This window comes from Rattus rattus, chromosome 11 (assembly GCF_011064425.1).
Source record: "Rattus rattus isolate New Zealand chromosome 11, Rrattus_CSIRO_v1, whole genome shotgun sequence".
In the NCBI taxonomy this organism is placed as follows: domain Eukaryota; kingdom Metazoa; phylum Chordata; class Mammalia; order Rodentia; family Muridae; genus Rattus; species Rattus rattus.
The window spans coordinates 16,911,868-16,933,084 of NC_046164.1; the positions used below are offsets into that span (position 1 = coordinate 16,911,868).

General features: G+C 45.9%; 1 protein-coding gene across 1 annotated transcript in view; it reads right to left on the minus strand.

The window, feature by feature from the left end:
- The window catches only part of Tgfbr3 (transforming growth factor beta receptor 3), a 107,266-nt gene that overhangs the window by 26,091 nt on the left and 59,958 nt on the right, over positions 1-21,217 (minus strand). Inside the window, exons 3-10 of the mRNA XM_032916431.1 lie at positions 19,868-20,051; positions 15,763-15,931; positions 14,091-14,238; positions 8,341-8,530; positions 6,186-6,517; positions 5,606-5,758; positions 2,867-3,007; positions 2,492-2,650 (exon numbers count right to left, since the gene is read on the minus strand). Of these exons, the coding sequence (XP_032772322.1) occupies positions 2,492-2,650; positions 2,867-3,007; positions 5,606-5,758; positions 6,186-6,517; positions 8,341-8,530; positions 14,091-14,238; positions 15,763-15,931; positions 19,868-20,051 (1,476 nt within the window). The remainder of the gene's footprint in view (positions 1-2,491; positions 2,651-2,866; positions 3,008-5,605; positions 5,759-6,185; positions 6,518-8,340; positions 8,531-14,090; positions 14,239-15,762; positions 15,932-19,867; positions 20,052-21,217) is intronic.

Sequence of the window (21,217 nt, forward strand, 5' to 3'; positions counted from 1 at the left end):
TGGGGGGTCAAACGACCCTTTCACAGGGGTTACATATCAGATATCCTGCAATATCAGATATTTATGATTCATAACAGTAGCAAAACTAAATTGTGAACTAGCAATGAAGTAACTTTATGGTGGTGGTGGTGGTGGGGTCACCACAATATGAGGAACTGTATTAAAGGGTCACAGCATTAAAAGGTTGAGAACCACTGTTGTATATCTTTCTGGGTGCCTTTGAGGAGAAAAATATTAGCAAGTCTTGCTACAGATTGGACTTGAATAGCAGGAAGACTGTAGGTTTTAGATTGAGACCTGACAAGGCAAGTCACATGCTCTGCTGCTTCTGTGCAGACAAGGGCAGACACAGTGCTCACCTAGAGGATGATGACCGTAATTAATGTAAAAGACACAGTTGGTGTAAGATACTGACGTAAAGGTGCATGCAAACAGCTCCGGTTCAGCAGTAAGAGCTCCCAGTAGTGTGACCCTAGATGCTAGTCACAAAGTCAAATGAACGGATAAGAAAGCTGCCATCCTATCGCCAGCCATCACCCCAGGAGTGACCAGAGAAGAGGGGCCATGGAAGGAGCTGTGGTCTAGAGTGAACAGAAGGTTCCAGGAAAAACTTCGGGGAGGGCAGCTGGCGAAGAAACCAAGAAATGGTTCTTCAGGTTAAGCCAAGATTTATGAAGTTTTATTTTACTTAAGTTAAAAAATTTTCCTACCAGCAGCGGAGTCCAAACCAGGAAAGAAAGGCAAGGCATGGTCAACTGGTATCCTTTTTAGCGAAACATTTACAGATTCTCTTTCTTATTCTTGGTAGTTTCAATCAAGTTTAAAATAGTTTATAACAACTCCCCCCAGCTCCAGATCTTTCTTAACATACTTGATATTTAAGATAGCAGTAAAAAAAAAATTTGATCTCCTTTTTAAATCAAATTTAACTACAAAACATGTGAGATGTGAAATAATATAAAATGGAAAAGAAAACAAGAATAAAAAAAAATGGAAGGGGGAGGGAGAGGGAATCGCTGGCTTCACGGAGTAAGCCAGCACTCCAGGGTCGAGAAAAGAAATGAATCTACTCAGGGTGGGGTCCACAGGCAGGTAGCCACTGGCAGCATAAATCACAAAGCCTTCAGAGAGCAGATCTAGGCATTTGTCTAGAAAACAGTAAACTGCAGCTAAGCAGTGTCCTCTCAAACCCGTGGCATAAGTGGGAGGAGTTGAGTAAGATACTAGTGGATTGTGAATACTATGGAAAAGGCAGAAGAAAATAGTCTTGGATCAGGAGAGACGCAAGCTTAGGAACAGCCAACACACAGAAAATATGGCTCCCCCAGGGCACTCACAACAGGGAGCTGAGTGCAGAGGGACTGACTGGAGAAAATACCAGGGAGAGCTGCCTGGCTCTACTCCAACCCAGTGCCGATGCACATGCACACTGTCTTTGCAAAACAGACACAGGTGCTCTGTGGTGATTTTTACCTATGGGAACCTGCCATTTCTACCCCTTCTCGCCCTCCCACTGAGAGGTGCAAAGCAGCCATGATGCCTTTCAGTGAGACCAGCAGATACTACAGATGATGCTCAGGGCAAAGGACAGCAGACAGCCTGAAGCATAGGTCTGTCTTCTCCAGAATGGAGTCTGTGAACTTAGATATCGACCTCGATGTGAAGTTAGGATTTATTCCCTTTCAAATGGCATTTTGAGGGAGGATTACTACATTAAAACCTGGCTGTCAACAGCACGGCCTCTGAAGAAAGGATTCCAGAGGAAAGATTACACCAGGTTCAGGTGTCACGTTGGACAGCCACGTGCCTAATTTTCTCATCCAAAAGTTGGATCTTAGTAATTAATTAGTCCATTCTTACAGAGTCCCTCTAACAAGTCAGTTCATCATGACTATAGTCAGGACATATCCAGTGCATCGTAAAACAGTAACAAATATTAGCTATTGTTATTTAATTATTACCACCACTGTCTAATAACTTCATAGGCATCCCAGATTTACGCAATGCATGATGGCCACTGTTCCAGATGGAAAATGGTTTTGACAAATTTGTGCGGCTATTAAGATTCTGACTCGGCAGAAGGGATTTCAGGAGAACACAGCTTTTCACTTGGAAGTCCAAGATAATATGTGAGGTGTTTTAGAAGAGTTCATGGATAACTCTGACACTGAGTGGCCAACTCAGTCCCCAATTGTCCCCAAAGTGTTGACAGCAGAACAAATAAATAAGGTACTTTACTGGTACAATTCACATTTTGCTCAGTTTTCTTTTTGATGCTTACTAAAAACCACTATAGCCATTTAGCAAAATTCATTAAAATCCTGCTATTTCTTTCCTGGTCAGAAAGTGACCTGGAAGCTGTTTCTGAGCCATGCCCTTACTTAGATGTCTAAGTAAACAAGGTGAGACCCATGCAAGGTACTTAAGCTAATATCACAGGGCCTGCATAGGGCACTAGGCTGAACGCCCGAGGATAACACACCAACCTCACCTCAACATAAACATGCTCGTTCTCTGCCACAGAGAAGACCCCTGGGGAGGGCACCAGAAAGAGGTCTGTGTTATACAGCTCCATGTTGAAGGTAGCATTTCCATCGAGCTGGCCCTGGAAGCCACTGGGATTCCTCAGCTGCCGCAAGCTGCAGTTAAACTGGAAAATCGCCAACAGATAAGGACACATCAGTCACATGAAGAGCTTTGGCTTTTAACACATAATTTCATGTTTTGAAACTTCCCAGTGAAACAAACCAAACGAATGACAATGTTATCCACAGAGTGGTCTAAGGGAGACCCAACCCGTACTACCACGACTCTAGCTCTAGTAACAATGTATCCACAGAACTGTCTAAGGGAAACCAACACATACCACCACCATTCCAGCTCGGCTCAGGGGGGCAGTTTCTCCTTCATCCGTGTCTCCAGGAAATCCATTATCGCCTGACTCCAAGTCTTCATAGCCATCAGGCCAGCCACTGCTATCCCCAGGGGATGGAGCCTGCACCACAATCTAGAAGACAGGGACACACAGCTATTGCTCCCATTGGCAGGAAAACACCATGCCTGTGTTTCTGGTCCTACTTCCTACCCACTAGCACCCATGTGACAATTCAATTGCAAACAGAAAATCTGACTTTGTATAAACAGCAGCAGGAGCGATTCTCCAAGCTTTGAGGATTCTTCAAAGTGGTGAGAAAACACAGAAAAGCCCAATTCAAGCTGAAGATCTGAACTAAAATTTGGATTTTTTTCCCTTGCAAAAAAAATACAGATTTATTTATAACCATGTTGAATAATTATGCTACTTCAAATAGCAGGAGATACTGGGCATTGGAACGGAGTTAGTGGGGCTGTCCTAGGCTTGCCCCTATTTGAGAGGGGCTTCTTATGGGTCCCAAGGCGTCTTTTAATATGTATAGTTTTTAAATTAGTGTGTGTGTGTGTGTGTGTGTGTGTGTGTGTGTGTGAGAGAGAGAGAGAGAGAGAGAGACAGAGACAGAGACAGAGAGACAGAGACAGACAGAGACAGTGATAGAGACAGTGATAGAGACAGAGAGAAAGCGATAGAGACAGAGAGAGGCAGAGACAGAGAGAGACAGAGAGAGAGACAGACAGACAGAGACAGTGATAGAGACAGAGAGAGGCAGAGACAGAGAGACAAAGAAAGACAGAGGGGCAGAGAGAGAGAGATGTGGTAGTCAGAGAACAATTTGTGGGAGCCAGTTCTCTCCTTTCACTCTGTGGGTTCTGGAGCTCAAACTCAGGCTCTTCTGGCTTGGGGGTAACTGCTTTCACCCACTAAACTATCTCACGGCTCTATTCAGACCTTTCAAGCCTTACAAAGGTCCTTAGATTGTAAGGTTTGTAGAAAGTTTGGTTTAAGTTAGACGCACAGGGCCTAATGGTTTGCACAGCGCTCGCCTGGTCATCTTTGATCTTACAGCCCTCTTTTCTCCATCCTTCCCACATATTTTCTTGTGTGTGGGAGGGGGTGAGGAAAAAGAAGATGTTCTCTTCACAGCAATGTCTTCACGCAGGCTGAAATTACTGTACTGTGTTAGTTGTAAATGGGATGGGACAACTCTGCAAGTCAAACCCTGATTTATTTCCATTTCATGTGCCTGGATTATGGACACAGAGGAAAACAGAAATGCACAGGGAGTCTGTCACAACTGGAGTAGGCAGAGGAAGAATTCACCACAGCGAGCAGAATGGGGGGATGTGGGGGTGGGAGTGGGGAGTAACTAGGGAGGCACCAGAGGCAGGGGTAGGGGTGGGTGGGTGAGGACTGCATGCCTTGTCCTTAACAGTCCAGAGAAGAAAAGCATACAAGGAAGAAGTGGCTTTTCCGACAGGGAACCCTGTCTCTCTCTTGAGGGAATTGAGGATTTAACTCACTAGATCACCGTCTTGCCAGTGCTAATTGGGAATCAGTTTAAAACGTCCGAGTCAAGGACAGCACTATTTGCCGGCATTTATATATTTGGAGAAACCGAATCATCACAAGAAAATTAGTATCATAATGACTAGGATGTCAAAGTTAACGGATGAGTTGAGTAGCATAAGCCAGACTGGTGTTGAGGAAAAGTCAGTGGGTGTGACATTGGGAAGAACTGGTCCTGGCTCTCCTGTATAACCGGCCCCTCAATTCTGACCAAGCCTCAGAACTCTCTGGGGCTCAGTTTCTCTGCCTTTGAAATGGGGAGATTGAGTGAATTAATATCGCTCCTCTCTCGTGCCAATGGTCTAAGGGTCTCTGAGGAACCATACAGTGAGCTTACAGGGGAGCCATGGGACACACTGGCCAAAGGCCTCCCAGCCGCCTTTCTGGGTTGGGTCAAGTGTGGTGATGGGCGGCATATGAACCAGAAGCTTAGGGACCAGGCCCATGTCAGTAGTGGAAGCGAGCTAAGAGCTCACAGAAGTACACGCTGCCCAAGGCTCACGTGGTGATTGTGGGTGGGGTGCTGAGAAGTATTTTAAAATTGATCAGCAAAACTGGTACTTTGAAAACCTGTGGGGTTTTGTGCTTCAGTCTCCCTCCCTGAAGAGGATAGGCCTCATCTGATAAGATTCAGATGAACTAGTAGAAGCCATTTCCGGAAAGCAATTAATTAATTTTTCGGGAAACTTGAACCTTCTTCCAGTTAACTTCAAAAACAGATCTGAGGTAGAGAGACTGGATGATTTCATTGAGATTCCTTTCTGATTTTAGGCTCATGAGGGAAGGAATCTCTTCTCACTCTTGCATCCATTGGAGAGGTATTTATGTGTATCCCAGGGCTTTGGGGTTTTAGCCCCATAAGGACCCTCTGGTGCAACCACAGCAGGCTGCCACAGGCACGAACACCCTGCTGTTGAACGTCATTAGATGAAAGCAGGAAGTGTGTGAGATTACCACAACTCCAGCTGAGAAAACAGGACCTTCAAATCCCAAACACACACTGATAAATCAAAACAAGACAAGAGTTCAGGGTTACAGTCCATCTCCTTCTGTTGAGCACTGACATCTGGCTTTATCTCCGTCCATTCGTTTTCAGGGACTAACCCTGAGTAATACCCAGCAATGCCATGACAAAGGTAGAGCTTTGTTCTGGAGAATACTCACAGAGTTATAGTAAACCACACCATCCGGGGTCGACCTCCGATGTCGAGTACCACAGCCATTCAGGGGAGACTCAAGAACAAAGTGAGTACCATTCATTTTGGCTTTACACGAAGGATCCAACAGGGTGAGCTCCATCCCTGAGTAGCCATTGGTCTGAAATGGAAAGCACCAAAGGCTATCAGAGGGCTTTACAGTCACTCATTGTACACAGTAACAAGCATTGCCTGTCTCTGCAGGCAGAGGCTGCAAACAGGCCGGCGTCACGCCCCTCCCCCTCTCACCTTTTCATCACCCCCCCCTTTTCCTCACCTTGCACCTGTCAACATCCCAATGATTGTGTTTATTGGCACTGAAAATTTGATAGCAAAATATTGACATACAAGAATCTGAATTCCCCCCTCCTTTGGAGAACAACAGGAAGTGAATGAAGGTCGTAGCCAAGGAAAAGTGGCCTATCCAACTGGGAAAACATCACCAAATGAGGAGTTCAAAAGTGAAACAGCTACAGGGAAATAGTAAATGCAAAACTGCAGCTAGCTGGGGAAAGTCTCACGTCTTCCCCTTCAGAGATGGCACTGACCTGGAAAGAGTCTTTGTCTACAGCCACGACCATCTTTTCATGGTCACATTTGACTGACAGGGCGATGTCCACGCCCCCTTGCACTTCTTCTGGTTCTCGGTGGTCAGGAAGCAGTTGAACACTGGGAATGATGGGCTGCTTTGGCCGGGGGATCCTATCTTCTCCCTCCTTCCAGCCTCTCCTGGGGATATCCGGGAATGGAAAGGGGAGACCACCATTTGGGCTTCCCCCTCCTGGGAAGAGTGGGTTGTCCAGGGCGGGCGGGTGGTCAGGGTCCAGCAGGATGCGAAGCTCAGGAGGAATGGTGTGGACTTCCTCATCTCTCATCTCCTCTGTGGAAAGAGAAGGCAAGCTATCGTGAGTGACTGATGCCAGCCCGTGGTCATTGTTAGAGAGAGCATGAGTTAGCGCAGAATGGGCGGAGACAAAGTCACAGTAAATGAGCAATGTGTAGAATTAACTAAGAAATGTGGAAACCTGAATTCTGATCCTGCTGTTCTAACTAGCTGAATGGCTTCAGACAAGTGACTTACTACTCCTCTGTGATTCAGTTTCCCAAGTTTTAAAATTAAGAGCTTAGAGTTTATCAGTGGTCCTCAACTTTGGGTACACATTAAAATCACTTTGGGGGCTTTGACTCCAGTCCTTAATGTTTTAAGCTTCTAGTGTGATTACTGGGCTCTATCCCCATTGAGACTCATTCTGCTGGATAGTTTCTAAGTCCCTGCAAACTATGTATCTGTGTGGTGGGGGCAGTAACAACCTAGTCAAAGACCCTTAAAATACTTCCTTTGAGTCTAGGGTTTTAAAGTTATTTTCCAGAAGACCTCTTGAAACAAAGTGTCTACTTTTATATTTTGTTTTGTAACACCAAGGATCAGGCCCAAGTCCTTTAGCACATTGGACAGGTTCCTCTTCTACTTTGATACTACTCTTTTATTTTGTTGCCTTCCTTTTGAGTGATAAAAATCTAGGAGATATGCATGTACCCTGGTCTCTTTGAACCTTGTCTCTGGGTAGAAGACCTCTTTGGACACCCTTGTGCCTTCAAAGGAAGATAGAATTCCATAAAAGCAATGTGCATTGCTGTCATAGTTCCAATAACTTAAAGAAAAACCAGTCCTTTTCTCAGTATTCTGTCTCCACTATTATCTGAGCCCAAGTGACCTACGCTTGAGATCACACCCACCTCAGTGTGAGACAGAGATGATTCTTAGACATGGCCTCTCCTTCCACAAGATCCCTTTGAAACGGATCCTGTGGCTGTCTGGCTCTACATGAAGCCCCAGTTTTAGACTGCTTTTAATATATACATTGATTTAAACACCCCCTCCCCCAAAAAACCTCATAGAAGTCCAGCAGGATAGTTTTTTTTTTTCTTTCCTTGATTTACTGACAGGAAATCTGAGGCTCAGGCTTGGAGATTAAGCAATGTTTCCCCTAATAGTAGAGAAACGCTAAGCCAGGAACGGGAACCTACCTTCAGCATAGCAGCAAATGTGTCATAGGGTGAGGAACACATCAAGGTCTCGGAAAACCTGGGTCTCAAATCATACCCGCTTTAAGACTCTACAAACCCCTCAAGGGCTTGCAGACTCTGCTAGCCATTTGAACTGGAGTGGCAATTCTGCCCCACACCCTGAATAAGATCTACTCAGTCTGGGCCCTCCCATGGCTATTTTCCTATAAGCTTCAGCCTCTTGTCACATGTGAGTGGTCACTGACCGTTCTGCTGTGATCACAGTGAACACAGAGAGTAAACATGTCTGACATGGGAGCAGCCCTCCTCACTGAAAACATGTTGCAATTGCCTCCAATACTACATTATTGTAAGCTTTACAGTGAAACAAATTACTATTTTTCAAAGATTTATTTATTTATTTAATGTATATGAGTACACTGTAGCTGTCTTTAGACACACCAGAAGAGGTCATTAGATCCCATTACAGATGGTTGTAAACCACCATGTGGTTGCTGGGAATTGAACTCAGGACCTCTGGAAGAATACTTAGTGCTCTTAACCACTGAGCCACCTGTCCAGCCCCCCAAAAGACAAACTATTAAGATGGATAGCAGGAAAACAGCAGCATACACATAGAAATGACAGTTCCTTGCTAAACAGCTTCCTCTGGGAGACAGAAAACATCATACTTACCGTTGTTCTCAAGCCGAAGATGAAATCTATTAGCCACGGGAGCCATTGTGTATGATGTCACTGGACTGTAGCCATTGTCCAGTGCCCACTTCATCAGATTCTCTTGGGTGGAAGGGATGTCATCTCTTACCAATTTGGTCATTGTCATGGATCGTTCACTCTCTTTTCCAAAGCCAATACTGTTGGGAGCCTAAAGACAGCAACATTTTACCCGTGAGTCTAAAATTAAAGGTGCCAGTCCAAGACCTGCCTAAGGTCAAGCCACCATCAGGCAGGATCCCAGCAGATGACAAGGCTGGACTCAGGGAGTTACAAAAATGAAATGCGGAATTGGAAGGTGAGAAAGGATGCTTTACTGGGTGTCCATGGGGGAAGGGGAAAGAGGGAAGGGAGAATTAGGGGTGGTCATGATCAAGATACATTGTATACATGTATAAAGCTGTCAAAGAATAAAGAATATTCTAAAAAGATTCTTTGAATGAGGAATTATCTGAAACCAACAGATTCTAGATTGCACAAAGAGGATTTGCCCTGTGACCTTTGCCTTCCGTGGATAAGACACTAAGACAAAACAATGCACACAAAGAGACGCCCATTCACGCTGAGGAGTTACTTTATGTTGGTTACTAGTGCAGTAAGTACACACTTCAAATGTCCCCTTCCTCTTTTTATTTAAAATTGTAAAGCACACGGGTGTGCACAGTGTGTTTACAAACATGCCTGTGGTTTTGCATCTTGAGCCTAGATCTACAGGGAAGATGGCAGGACCTTACGACTCTCCCGATGCTGTGGAAACTATTAGTTTCCACATAGTAAAACTCAAAACTTTGCATTTCATCTATAATTCGTGATTGGTTTGGCCATTCTGAAATTGCATTTACTTGCCAATTCTGTCAATATTCTATATGTTATGCTGTGGAGTACTAATTAAGATATTGCCCAACTATTAGCATTTAGTAATAAAGGAGAAAGCCCTTATATGACTATATAGGCAACACATATTAAATGTGAAAGGATGTGATAATTGGTGTGGTTCCTCTATAACAATATAAAACTTCTTAAAGCCATATTAAAGGTTAGTTTTTATTAATAATCTCTTACAACACTGAAGTGATAGGATTCTTTCAAGGAAGTATATGAATGGTCTCTGACAGGCCAGGATACAGGCAGTAAATGTCTGTGTCCCCTGCTGACTCCTGTGACAGGGATCTTGTCAGTGAGTGAGGAGGCTGGTCACCCCAGAGGGACCCAAAGGGAAGGCACAGTGCCCACAACTGCTCCAACAGGGCTGGGGTGCTTCCAGAGCACAGATTATACTGTTGTCATGCTGCATCAATGTCCCTTTAATTTCCATGCCCACTGATTTTCTCCTGCGTGTCTGTAGCATTTTTCCTAAATTCCTCATTTGTTTCCCATTCTATTTACCCCAAACATGACCAAATATTAATCCTTTCCCACTGTAGAGCCATAAAAGATTCACAGGCTCTCGGTTCTCTTGGCCTCCTTGTTGTGGGAGATTGGCCGAGGACACTTATACTCCAACTCAAAGCTTCAAAGTGTCACCCAAGATCTTCTCCTGTTATCTACAGAGCTTATCTAGGGGCAAACCTGCCATGACTGGCCAGTGCATGCAAAGAAACTGGAGGGAGTGAGAACTGAATCCTCCCACCATCTGTAAGCTGGGTTATAGACTGACAGACATGAGCTCTTACTCGCATTCAGAGGAAACTCTTAAAAATAGAATAGAAAGGAGAGAGAGAGAGAGAGAAAGGGGAAAGAGGGGGAGGAAGGGAGAGGAAGAAGGAGGACTAGAGAAAGGGAGAAAGGGTGAAAGAAAGGAGAAAGGGGGGAGATGAGAGAGAAGAGAAGAAAAAGAAGAGAAGAAGAGAAGAGAAGAGAAGAGAAGAGAAGGATATGAAATTGAAAATGGAATGAGAAAATTGGGAAACAGAGCTGAAATAATAAGAAACTTCATCAGCCAGCCTTCTGAGGTACAGCATCTCCCAGCCCTTCAAAGCAGCATGTGTTTTGACTGGCTGGAACCGCAACCTTGGCCTAAACAATACTGCCTGGCCTCATCTGCCCTAGACTTTCATGTTGTCAGACAGCTGAGAAAATACTGTATTTCCAGAATCTCATCATCATCGCAACGGCCACCTGTTCTGCTGCACCAGGACGGAATGATCTGTTCACGCCTCTCCACATTAAATGTAGAAGCTGTCAGTGTGATTCATGTTAATTGTGGCTTGGAACTTAAAAGATCAGACATCACTCTACACTAGGAAAGCGGCAGGACGACGGGAGGCAGGCTGATTCTCTGAGCTTCTAGGACTCTCTAGACTTTCCCAGCCTTAGTACAGCCAAGCGGGTGCTCGAAGGGGCACCCAAATACCACCGCCATAATCTTCAACTCTGTTTTGTGAACTAGTAGCTGGGTAGGGTTCTACGTGGCTCTGCCCCTTGCCTTTGAAACCATGGTGAAGAAGAGAAGGGCTTACGGGAGGATAGGGAACGCTGAGGCTATACACACCAAACTTTTAAACTACTATAGTTGCTAAGAATAGGCTGCATCAGAGAGTGCAAGAGAAACTTAGCTTTTAAGTTTATTATGATTTCATCATAGTGTGTGTGTGTGTGTGTGTGTGTGTGTGTGTGTGTGTGTGTGTGTGTGTGTGTGTGCATGTGTGCACATGTGCATGTGCACGAGTGGAGCTTGCAGGACCCTTTGCAGTAGCTGGTCCTCTCCTTCCACCATGTGCACTCAAGGGACAGAGCTCTGGTCCTCAGGTTTGACAACAGATGCCTTTACCCACCGAGCCATCTCTCCGACCCATAAGAGGAAGCTTCTAAAAAGTTTCCTCATCTTTTCTGTTCTGGGGTTCTCCCTGCTGTGGAAGTGACCGCACTGTGACCACAGGGGACCTGTGGAAGGGACCAGAGCCCCACACTTCAGTGCTGCTGTTCTTGTTGTAGCCTCCCAACCCCTCTGACTGCTTTCTATTGCATGCTGCCTATGCCCTGCCTCTCACAAACTCACGCAGAGCCATGCATGTACGCTTGCGCTATTCTTCCAGGCCTTATGAACTCTGGTGGATCTCCTGTTTACGCCTTGGTTAAAGAAGCCCTTCCAGTTTCCTGTGCGTGAATTCTTCAAGCGAGCGCTTAGGGAAGGAAGGTGAGTCTCTCTACAGCAGGTCTGCGACAGACCTTTCGCATCTTTTAAGTTCCTCTTCCGTCCATGCAGGAGCTAGGTTCTACCGTTGCTCTGCTAGTGAAAAGGAAGCTGTGACTCATAGGCTGGGTAACGCACAGAGCTGAGAACGCTCCGTGTGCCTGTGTGTTTTAAAGAGAGACCCCCATATTCCCTTAACAAACGCTTGCTGGATGGATGAACTGGCTAAACCCCACGAGTGAGTGCTGTCACCGTGTCCCATTTCACGGTTGCACCATGTTTAGTCAGACTGTCCACCATGAACTGGCAGCTGGAGATGGCGCTTGAATCTAGCTTTGTCTGGCCCCATCACAGTCCTTTACTGTGTTCACACTTTGAACCATGTTGTCTGTAGAGGAAGATAAGAACTGAAGCACCACGTGAACCATCTCTCCCTTCCTGAGCAGCAACTTGGACTTTCGTCTTTGCGGGTACCTGTTCCTCATAGCACAGTTCACATCTGGGGCGGGGAGTTATAAGTCAAACAGCCTGAAACTGACTGGGGAATAAAAGACCATCACAAAACATTACCTAATTGTTTAGCAATGTTGTCATGATTGTCCAAAACTGGCCTGGAACAGGAGTGCAGCCAACGAGAGGAATATAAACAGATCTTGTTTGGGACGGTGGCCGATCTTATTCCTAATCTTCCTTAGTCTCTCTGACTCCTCTGACAGACACGGACATTCAAGCAGAGCCCAGGACCACTGCAGTCCAGGCACAGGCACACAGGACAGCCAGAGCCACCAGTCAGGGCTGAGAGAGTATGTCAAAACTCCAGCAGGGAATTAAAAGGTACCGTATGTTTTCTGCCTTTGAAAGCATGGTTCCCTTTCCTGTTTTTGTTATTTGGAAACTAAAAACAGTTGGCTGGTGTGCCAGGCGGCAAAAGCAGCAGACGCTCCAGGTTGCCACCGCCCCTCATGCCATGCCAGGGGAAGGCAATCAAAATATCTGTGACCTTGAAAACTCACGGCAAGGCTTAGCACTCAACAGCAGCGTCATGTGTCACTACTACACTTGATGGATTATTTGGGCTACTTCAAAGTCTAAGTAAGACAACAACAACAACAACAACAACAACAACAACCTGAAAATCCCTAGGAACAAGGAAAAAGTATTTTACATTAAGATGTGCTCCTGCCTTTGTCTGCTCCTCTGGGGAGCTCACCTAAATGACTGGACTTGCAGGGAACTGTTAGGTTTGCTTACTGCTGATCACATGGAAGGTGCTGTGTGCAAAAATACAGATCACATGAAGGGTGCTGTGTGCAGATGAATGCAGAACCAACATAACCAAACATAAGCCCTAAAATCCACTCCAGTTGTTAACAAAGCTGGTCAATTAATAATACATTAAAAATTTGACTCTTATAAAAGAGATGCCAAGGAGATATCTGTCTCTCTGTCTCTCTGTCTCTCTCTGTGTCTCTCTCTGTCTCTGTCTCTCTCTGTCTCTCTCTCTCACACACACACACAGATAATTTGCTCCAGTATTGAGCCAGATAGTTCTTTTCTTCCCTAAATATATCTGAGATGAGCTTGATTTTACCAAACTTCAATCAGCTTTCAACGCAAACCATTGCCTTATCCTGTCAGACAGCAAGGCCCCTCACAAAGCTCTGCGGAGCAATGTTAGAGAGAAGCTGGTTACTTGTGAAAGAATCCTGTGTCGTGCACGCACATGTGTGTGAGTAGGGTGCACATATGTGTTTGTGGAGGTCAGAGGTCAGCATTAGGTGTTTTCTTGGATCTACATCTGCCTAATTCTGAGATCTTCTCTCTCACTGAACCAGGAGCTCATCAATTCACCTAGGCTGAATGGGCAGCCAATGAGCTCACAGGGTTTTGTTTCTGCCTTCTACACTCCAGCCTGGGGTTACAGCTTGCAGGATAAAGTCATTTACTGACTGAGCACCTCCCCTACCCCCACTACCCCTGTCACCCTCCCTCCTGCCACACACAGTGCAGGAGTTACTTTTACTTTTTCTTTTCTGTCAGAGTTTTACTCCGGGAAGTTGGATGCAAGCAAAGACTTGTCCAACGCCACGTATTTATCTCAACAGGGAAGTCGATGGCATGGGCTGGGATCAGCTTATTTTCCTTCCTCCCTATACACCTGATTCCAGAGTAAATGCTGAGGTTCAGGACCATGATATTGAGTCTCTAAAGATGATGCAGACATGAAAAATGTTCATTGCTTCATATTTACTAAGACTAGAAAACACACTAACTCATTTCAGAACTTTCATAATGAGGTCACTGGAATTCACAGAGCTTTAAGAACTCGTCCAAGGCCATAATTTTTAAGTAGTAGAACCAAGAAGACTCCAGCCCAAGTCTGCAATGCTCCCTAAGGTCATGTTTTAGCCATCACATCGGCTGCCCAGCAGAAGAAACCAAGTACAGTTTGCAAAGTGAAAACTAACAGAGAGCTTACAAGGCTCAAAGAGGCAGAACCTTTGCAGGAATAACACAACACAGCCACAGTTTAAACCAATGCTGTTTAACAAGACCAAGAAATGAGCGACCAACTTACAATGACTTTCAAGTCTCCCTTGACGTCAAAAGACTTGATCACCCAGTTGACAGACTTTTTGCACTTCAAGATCAGGACAAGGTTTTTGACCACCTCGGGATCCTCTTGAGCAGGTCGTATGTCAACTATTATATCCACCTGGAAAGCGCTGTGTGTGAAAACCAAAGGCAAAGTCAAGACCTAAGCCAGAAGGTTGCCACTGCCTCCAAACCTCGTGTTTCCAGTGTCTGGCCAGTTGATTAAAATGCTGGCGTGGATCCCAGGCAAATGACATGTGCAAAACAGATTGCTGTTGCACACTGAACAGAATGGGTTTACATAACAATAGGATCGCAGGCCTGATGCTAATTAGCCACCGCAGAGTTTCTCCTCTGGAGAGGAGGGGGGAGAAAGGCTCCTCAAAGCTGCACCAGCTGAAGGGACTTGAACACACCAAGGGAGTTTCCTTCTGAAGCAGGATGGTTTGTTTTCAAGGTTCTGTGCCTTCGCCCTTGGTTGTGTAACTTCTAAGTCTCTATGCGCTGAAGCCCCTCAAAGCCTGACCCGGGAGGAGGGAGGGAGGAGGCACGCTAGCACATGCACTGGGAAATGCCAGGATACACACCAGGCCAAAGGCCCCTTGACTTATGTAAGTTTTGATTGCAGCATCGATAACAGATAAATAATCACATCTGTACTTACTTCTCCAAACTTCTGGATATACAGTTATTAAAGAAAATTGGTGGTCAAGCAAGCTATTGATACAAAATTGATGAGCACAATACAAACCTCTAAGAACTCAGCATGAGAGAAAATGGTTTTTTTTATTGAACAAACGTTTTACTAAGCATTTTGAATCTGAGGGAAGAGCCTGTCTTAGTTTCGTGTATGAAGGGGCTGTGGTCCCAGTGCCCAGCTGAAAGTCTGCATTTCCCTTCCAGGCCCCTCCACAGAGTTCTGTACAAGGGATAGGATGGAAATCTCACCAGACTAATCTGTAATCTATTCAATGTTGAAATGAAAATGCTATTATACTCCTCATTTCAAAAACCTCTCTACAAAAAAACCGGTAAATCCGAGTCACTGGCCCATATGAAATATAGGTCAGAGTAGAAGACCATTTTTTTTTCCTTCAAAAACAATAACAAAATCTAATTATTTTCACAGGGAGACTCAAACTTCCACAAGAATCAAATTGTGCTATCCAGTGAGTACCATGAAGATGCACCACACACGCGCACACACACACGCACACACGCACACGCATGCACACGCACACACACACACACACACACACAGGGTGGGGGGGATAAAAGTTCTACATGCACATGTGCTCTGAAGACATTGTAAATATAACTGGATCAAAAGAGGCGGACTAAAATGGTAACTGTGATAATAAGGCCATTCTGAAACATTTTTTCAACTGTGATGACTTCAGTCTTAAACATTAAACCCAGAAGTTAAGAAGGGGCCTCAGAACCCTCGGGCACATATGTACTTATAACAGGTGATGGTGCAAACCATGGCCCTGTGTCGAGTGCCGTCCTCCATTTCCATAGTTTCTGTGACCAACGCCTAAAGCATGGCCTCCCTCTCTCCAAATAAAGTGGGCTGCTCCCTCCTCCTCCCCCTCACATCAGGGAAGAACGGATCTTTAGTTTCATCTCTTAGTTTAGAACACACATGTGCTCACCTGTAAGGGTTCGAGCTGGGGGTAATTAACTCAATGATGTGTACTTCCTTTTCGTGGGGCTGACTGGGCAGGACACAACCTTCGGCGGCTTTGGGTTGAAGGTACTCGGCAAGGTAATTGAGTGAGAGGAAATTCTTCCCTATGTTACACGTAGGAGGAAACACTTGATCTGAAAGTAAAGACAGGGCATTTGGTCAGACTGGTGAGTTTATGGGACCAGACTGGAAGGGAAGAGGTGGTAACATGACTAAGGCAAAGTCTGAACCAGAAGCCACAAGCCCAAAGGGACCTCGTCGGTGGCCTCCTGCTAGCCAGGGCTAGGTGGCTTCTGTTTTGCCTTCACCCACTCCTTTCTTGTCCCTGTTCATCTCCTTTGACCCCTGCTATATCCCACTCTTTTCCATTAGAGTGGTCCTTTGTCTTTGACTCAGGTCAGAACCATCAGTTAGGACTCTGTCCCTCAGAATCTGATTCAGGATATCAGGTGGGACTCGGACATCTTTCCTTTCTGGAGCTTTGTAGATAATGTAACTATTCGGCCGAGCCGGGGAGTGTAGCTCAGTTGGTAAAGTGTTTGCCTAGCATGCGAAACGCCCTGGGTGCCATCTTCTATGAAGTCTGAGGCCAGCCTGGGATACAGACCTTAATCTCAAGAAACAAAGCAACAACAAAGATCTACAGCTATGAGAGAAAACAAAATCATGGCATAGACAGGAAAATGTATGTAACTCGAAGCCTATGTCAGGCTAAACAATAGAGACTCGGAATCTCAGTCCTCTCTGTCTATTTTCTCCAGATAACGCCAGTCACTCCTGTGTTCCTAGACCATAGCTCCTCCACTGGGCTGCAGACTTACGACTGTCATCTGCCTACCAAAACGTCCGACCTACCCAGGTATTTCTGGGAGCACATGTAACATTGAATCCATTTTAAATCCTATAGGCTTGCTTCTCCTTGGGTACTTGTAGCTTGGATACAAGTAGCTACTGGTTCTTTAGCCCACACATCTCATGCTTTTATAAATACCACTGGCTGAGGACTGCTCACTACCTCCACCAGGGAAAAGATATCCCAGTCCCAAGACTCCGAACACACTCCTCCGTGACACATGCTATCTACACAGCGCTACACCTGATGGGATTTCCATCTTGGGGCTTAAATGTTTAAGCAGAATCTGAGTGAAGCTGCTGGCACAGTGACAGCTGGGACCAGTGTCCAGGAAGTTTTAGGTGAAGCCAGATTTTCAGAAGGGGAATTAACCAGACCTGGCACTTTAGCGAGACAGACTTGTGTCTTTTAAATTTTAAGGATGGGGTGCTGGGGTTCACCTCCACATGGAAGGGATGAGCTTTCAAGGTTCTAAGGTTGGGCTGACACTCCCCTCCCCAACCCTCTACAGCTCACACTGGGGCACGGCAACAACCCCCAAAACACCTCAGAACAGGGGGGCACCACGGCCCCCGCTTGTGTGATTGCTGCAAGAGAGCATTGGCTCAAGCCTCCTGCATTCTTTTCTACAAACCTCCTCCAAGGAAACAGCCCACAGCTCTTTGGAGCGGCCCTCCTCCACATCTGCTAAGGGTTTTTCCAGATGTGCAGATGAAGAATGCATACTTCACACAGCTGCAGCCCTGTGATGCCTTCCCCCTCCCCCCAGCTCACAAGACAGAAAAAAACATTATCAGGGCTGTGGGGCTGAAATCTAATTGAGAATGAGGAGGTGCGTATGGGCCAGAAGACACAAGAGACTCGGACTTCCTGGGCCTGTGGCTTGCACTTCCCACACAGGTGCGTCTAGCATGCAGCTGGCACACAACAGATACAAAGTATCAGCTTCTTGAGTCCACCAACAGAATGTGAAATTTGAGACAAACAAAGATGTCCCCAGGTTGGTGAGCCAGTAGGAAAAGTTTAACTGCCTAAAAGCTGCGGTTATTAAGGGTTCCAGTCCCACATGCCACTGTCCACCAAGCTGAAGGAGCCAATCATTTTTTTATTGTGTGGTGACTCTTAGCTCAAGTGCCTTTCCACATGGTTGGTATAAAAACTTATACTAAGTGCCAAGTAGAAAGGGAACCACAAATGGTGATCTGCAGGTAGAAACCTCTCAAGCTTGATAGAGACCTCGAGGGTATCGTGACTAATGACCCTGAGACCCAGAACCATCTACTCTGAGAGCAGTAGGCACCTAGGAGGTCATGCAAAGGCTCCATTTTCTGCCGTGAAGACCTGTGCTTCAGATATGAATCTGTGGCGCTCCGATTAAAACCGGCAGTCTTCACTGGGCTCCTTCACTCTGTCTATAGTGAGTACCACCGCCTGGATGGCTCATGGAAACATAATTTGCCAACCCCATCCCTGTTTCTAATTTAGCTGGCCAGGACTGAGCAGCGAGATGGTATTTCCAACAAGGTTCTCAGTAACAGCGTGCTCCTGACACAGCAGCCACATTCTCAGAACCAATGGGGCTTGAACAAGAAGAGACTCACAGCTAGGGTCCCTGTTTGGAAGGCTAGCCAGTCATACTGATGCAAAGTGATCATTGCTAATATTGCCTGGGGTCTCCCAGCTCCTCTCTCCGAGAGATGCTCCCTTCCTTGACATGGGCTAGTGACTTGGACCCAATGTCTAGAGTCAAGTTTCAGGGGATCCTAGATACTCATCAACCGGGCACCAGACATTTTACTTGTGCTTCTCCTTCTCGGTGTAAGCTCAGCTACTAGAATGTCACAGCTCCTGGGGCAGGTGACCACTGTGCTGTTCCCATTGTCAAGGAAAAAGAGTCCAACGTTCCAAATGCTTCCACTCCAGATTTTCTTGTTCTAACAATCCAAGAATTGTCCTCCCTTCATCCCTTCAGGCTACTGGAGTCTGCTTCAGACAGACAGGGCGCTGGCTTAGGGCCTTTATTAAGACATGTTTTAAAATCCCTTTGTTCCAATGAGGACTGACGACCACAAGAACAAACTTAGGCTGTTCAAACTCCATTCCCCTCTAAAACCCTCCTCAGGCCAGCGAGCACTTTCCAGTCGGCAGCTCACCGCATTCTGGGGATGAGCTTATGTGGCTCGTAAGGTACAGCATCAGGTAACAGCATCAGGAGTGAAGAATTCTACAGTTGAAAACTGGCTTTGCCACTTTCTAGTAATGTAGATAGAAGCACATCCACTTATCCCTCCCCTAAGCCCTGTATAGACAACAGAAACAATGTTCCCTTCTTGGACATTGTGACAACTCCAGATACAAATCTACAGGTAGTCAACACACCAATGGTGCCCAACCTTTACACACCAATGGTGATATACTTTACACACCAATGGTGATATACTTTACACACCAATGGTGGCTCAGTTTTATCACACCAGTGGTGGCTCATTTTAACTTTAAACCAGCCCAGATCCAAGATGGGGGACCAAGCATTCAATATCCCCCAAGCCCTGGATAACATCTAAGGAGGAGATGACAGATGCCATCAGATTTGACGGGGCAGCTAAAGAGCTGTAACACTGTTTACATCTGACAACCGCAGGTCCCGTTCATGGGGGTTATTTCCTAGTGACTTCTGAGGGTGGGTGGGGTCCCAAACAGTGCCAACTAAACCTGCTTTTAAAAGACTTAGTAACAAGCATTAGTACTAAAAATGTATTCGAATACTTTCCCCTGTGTTAGTGACTAAAATGTAACTGATTTCTGAACATCAGAAAGGGACACTGTCTTGAAACATTTGTAGAATAAGAAGTAAGAAGCTGCCTCAGCTGTCTAACCCATCCTTGCTTCTTCAGCGTATCCCCTGCCACTGCTGTCCCCTCCCCAACACTTAGCCCCTTGCTTATTCTGAATTCTGTGCTTGACTGTGTTCTAAATCCTACATAACAACCTCCTTTTCTCTCAGCGTCACTACTCCCTACCTCTCAGCTGGTTATAACCAGTCTCATTCCTGCAGGAGGAGGAGGAGGGGGTGGTATGGGAGAAGAGTAGTTTTCATGATGCCTCTTAGGTCTCTGCCAGTTCCAGGACTCTGGGATCTCTCTGAGCACATGGACTCAGAAAGGCACACAACTGATGGTTATAAATCCGTCATCAACAGAAGCCATGTAGCATTTACCTTCTCCCACTTTAATATAGATGTTTCTTGCTATCTTGAGTTCGGTGAATGAAGTCACTGCTCCATATTCCTTTTGGGCCCAGCGCAGCAGATGTTCATTTTCTTGAGGGAAATTCCTTTCCTCTGTTTCTGCTGTCAAGGAGAAGTTTCCTGATGGAAACTGGACCACAGAACCCTCCGAAACCTGGAACAAATAGAAGTGGATAGTTAACATGACATAGTTACCCAGAGTCAAACCAGAATTAGAGGAAGCCCTGGCTAGACTTAACCATCGTACCGAGTTGGACTCTTTTCTCTGACAGGCGGGCAGATGTAACAGAAGCAAGCTCTCTAAGAGCTGAATCAAGCAATCCCAAACCCACTTCTCCCAGATAACCCGGGCAGGCCTCCATTAAAGGCCAACCCTCCGAGCACCTTTTGTTGCCTTGTCTGTGGACTGACCAGGAACACAGCACCTCTCTCAACAAATACGGATATCAGCGCCATGCCTGGAGCTGCACATTTAGGGGAAACACAGCACCTCTCTTGACCACGACGGACTTTAAAAGTTTTTAGCTTCCCAATCAGTGAGTACTCTTTGCACAGTGTTCAAAGATCCTAGATTGGGTGCTATCTATAACCCAGGAATGATTTAAAGTCTTCAGGTGGACTACAGCTTGTATGCAAACACTATGCCATTTTATGAGAGACACAAACATCTGTAGATTTTGGTACAGGGAGGTGGTCCTGTACCACGTCACGTGACCCAATGTCACGTGAGTCGATTGTGCCAGAAGTCATTACTGTGATGCGTCCCGTGTCACAGAGGAAGCGTTGGCAAGTGTGCAAATGGGTTTCGTGGTCAGGGCAAGTGATCTCAAAGTCTGATGAGCAGCAGAACATGGCTTCCACAGCTGTAACGTCTGCGGACAGAGTCACCCATGGCGAATACAGTGAGAACAACTTGCAACCCGTTTGTGTTTTCCCCAGCATTAACATAATGAATGGCTGAGGTGTCTAATCTTCTAAGGTCTCCAATTTCAGGTTTCTCAGCAGGAAGAAGAATGTGGATAGCAGCTCATTTAGTTAAACTCCCAGATTCCTACAGGAATCGTGAGGTCGAGAGGGCGTCAAACCAACCCCAAGAGAGCTTGCAAGGAGGTCTATGTGAACGTCACATTGCCGTGGACTACTCAGACCATCCCTGGCCTTGCATAGCACGGTGTATAAATAACAACACACCAAAAGGAGGAGAATCACCTGCTGCTGGGGTGTGGTCAGCTGACCCTCGGGCCAGGGTGTGAGAACTGCTGGCTAGTGTTTATAAACTGGTTCGTTCTTACCAGTGTCAACGTGAACACCCAAAACCTA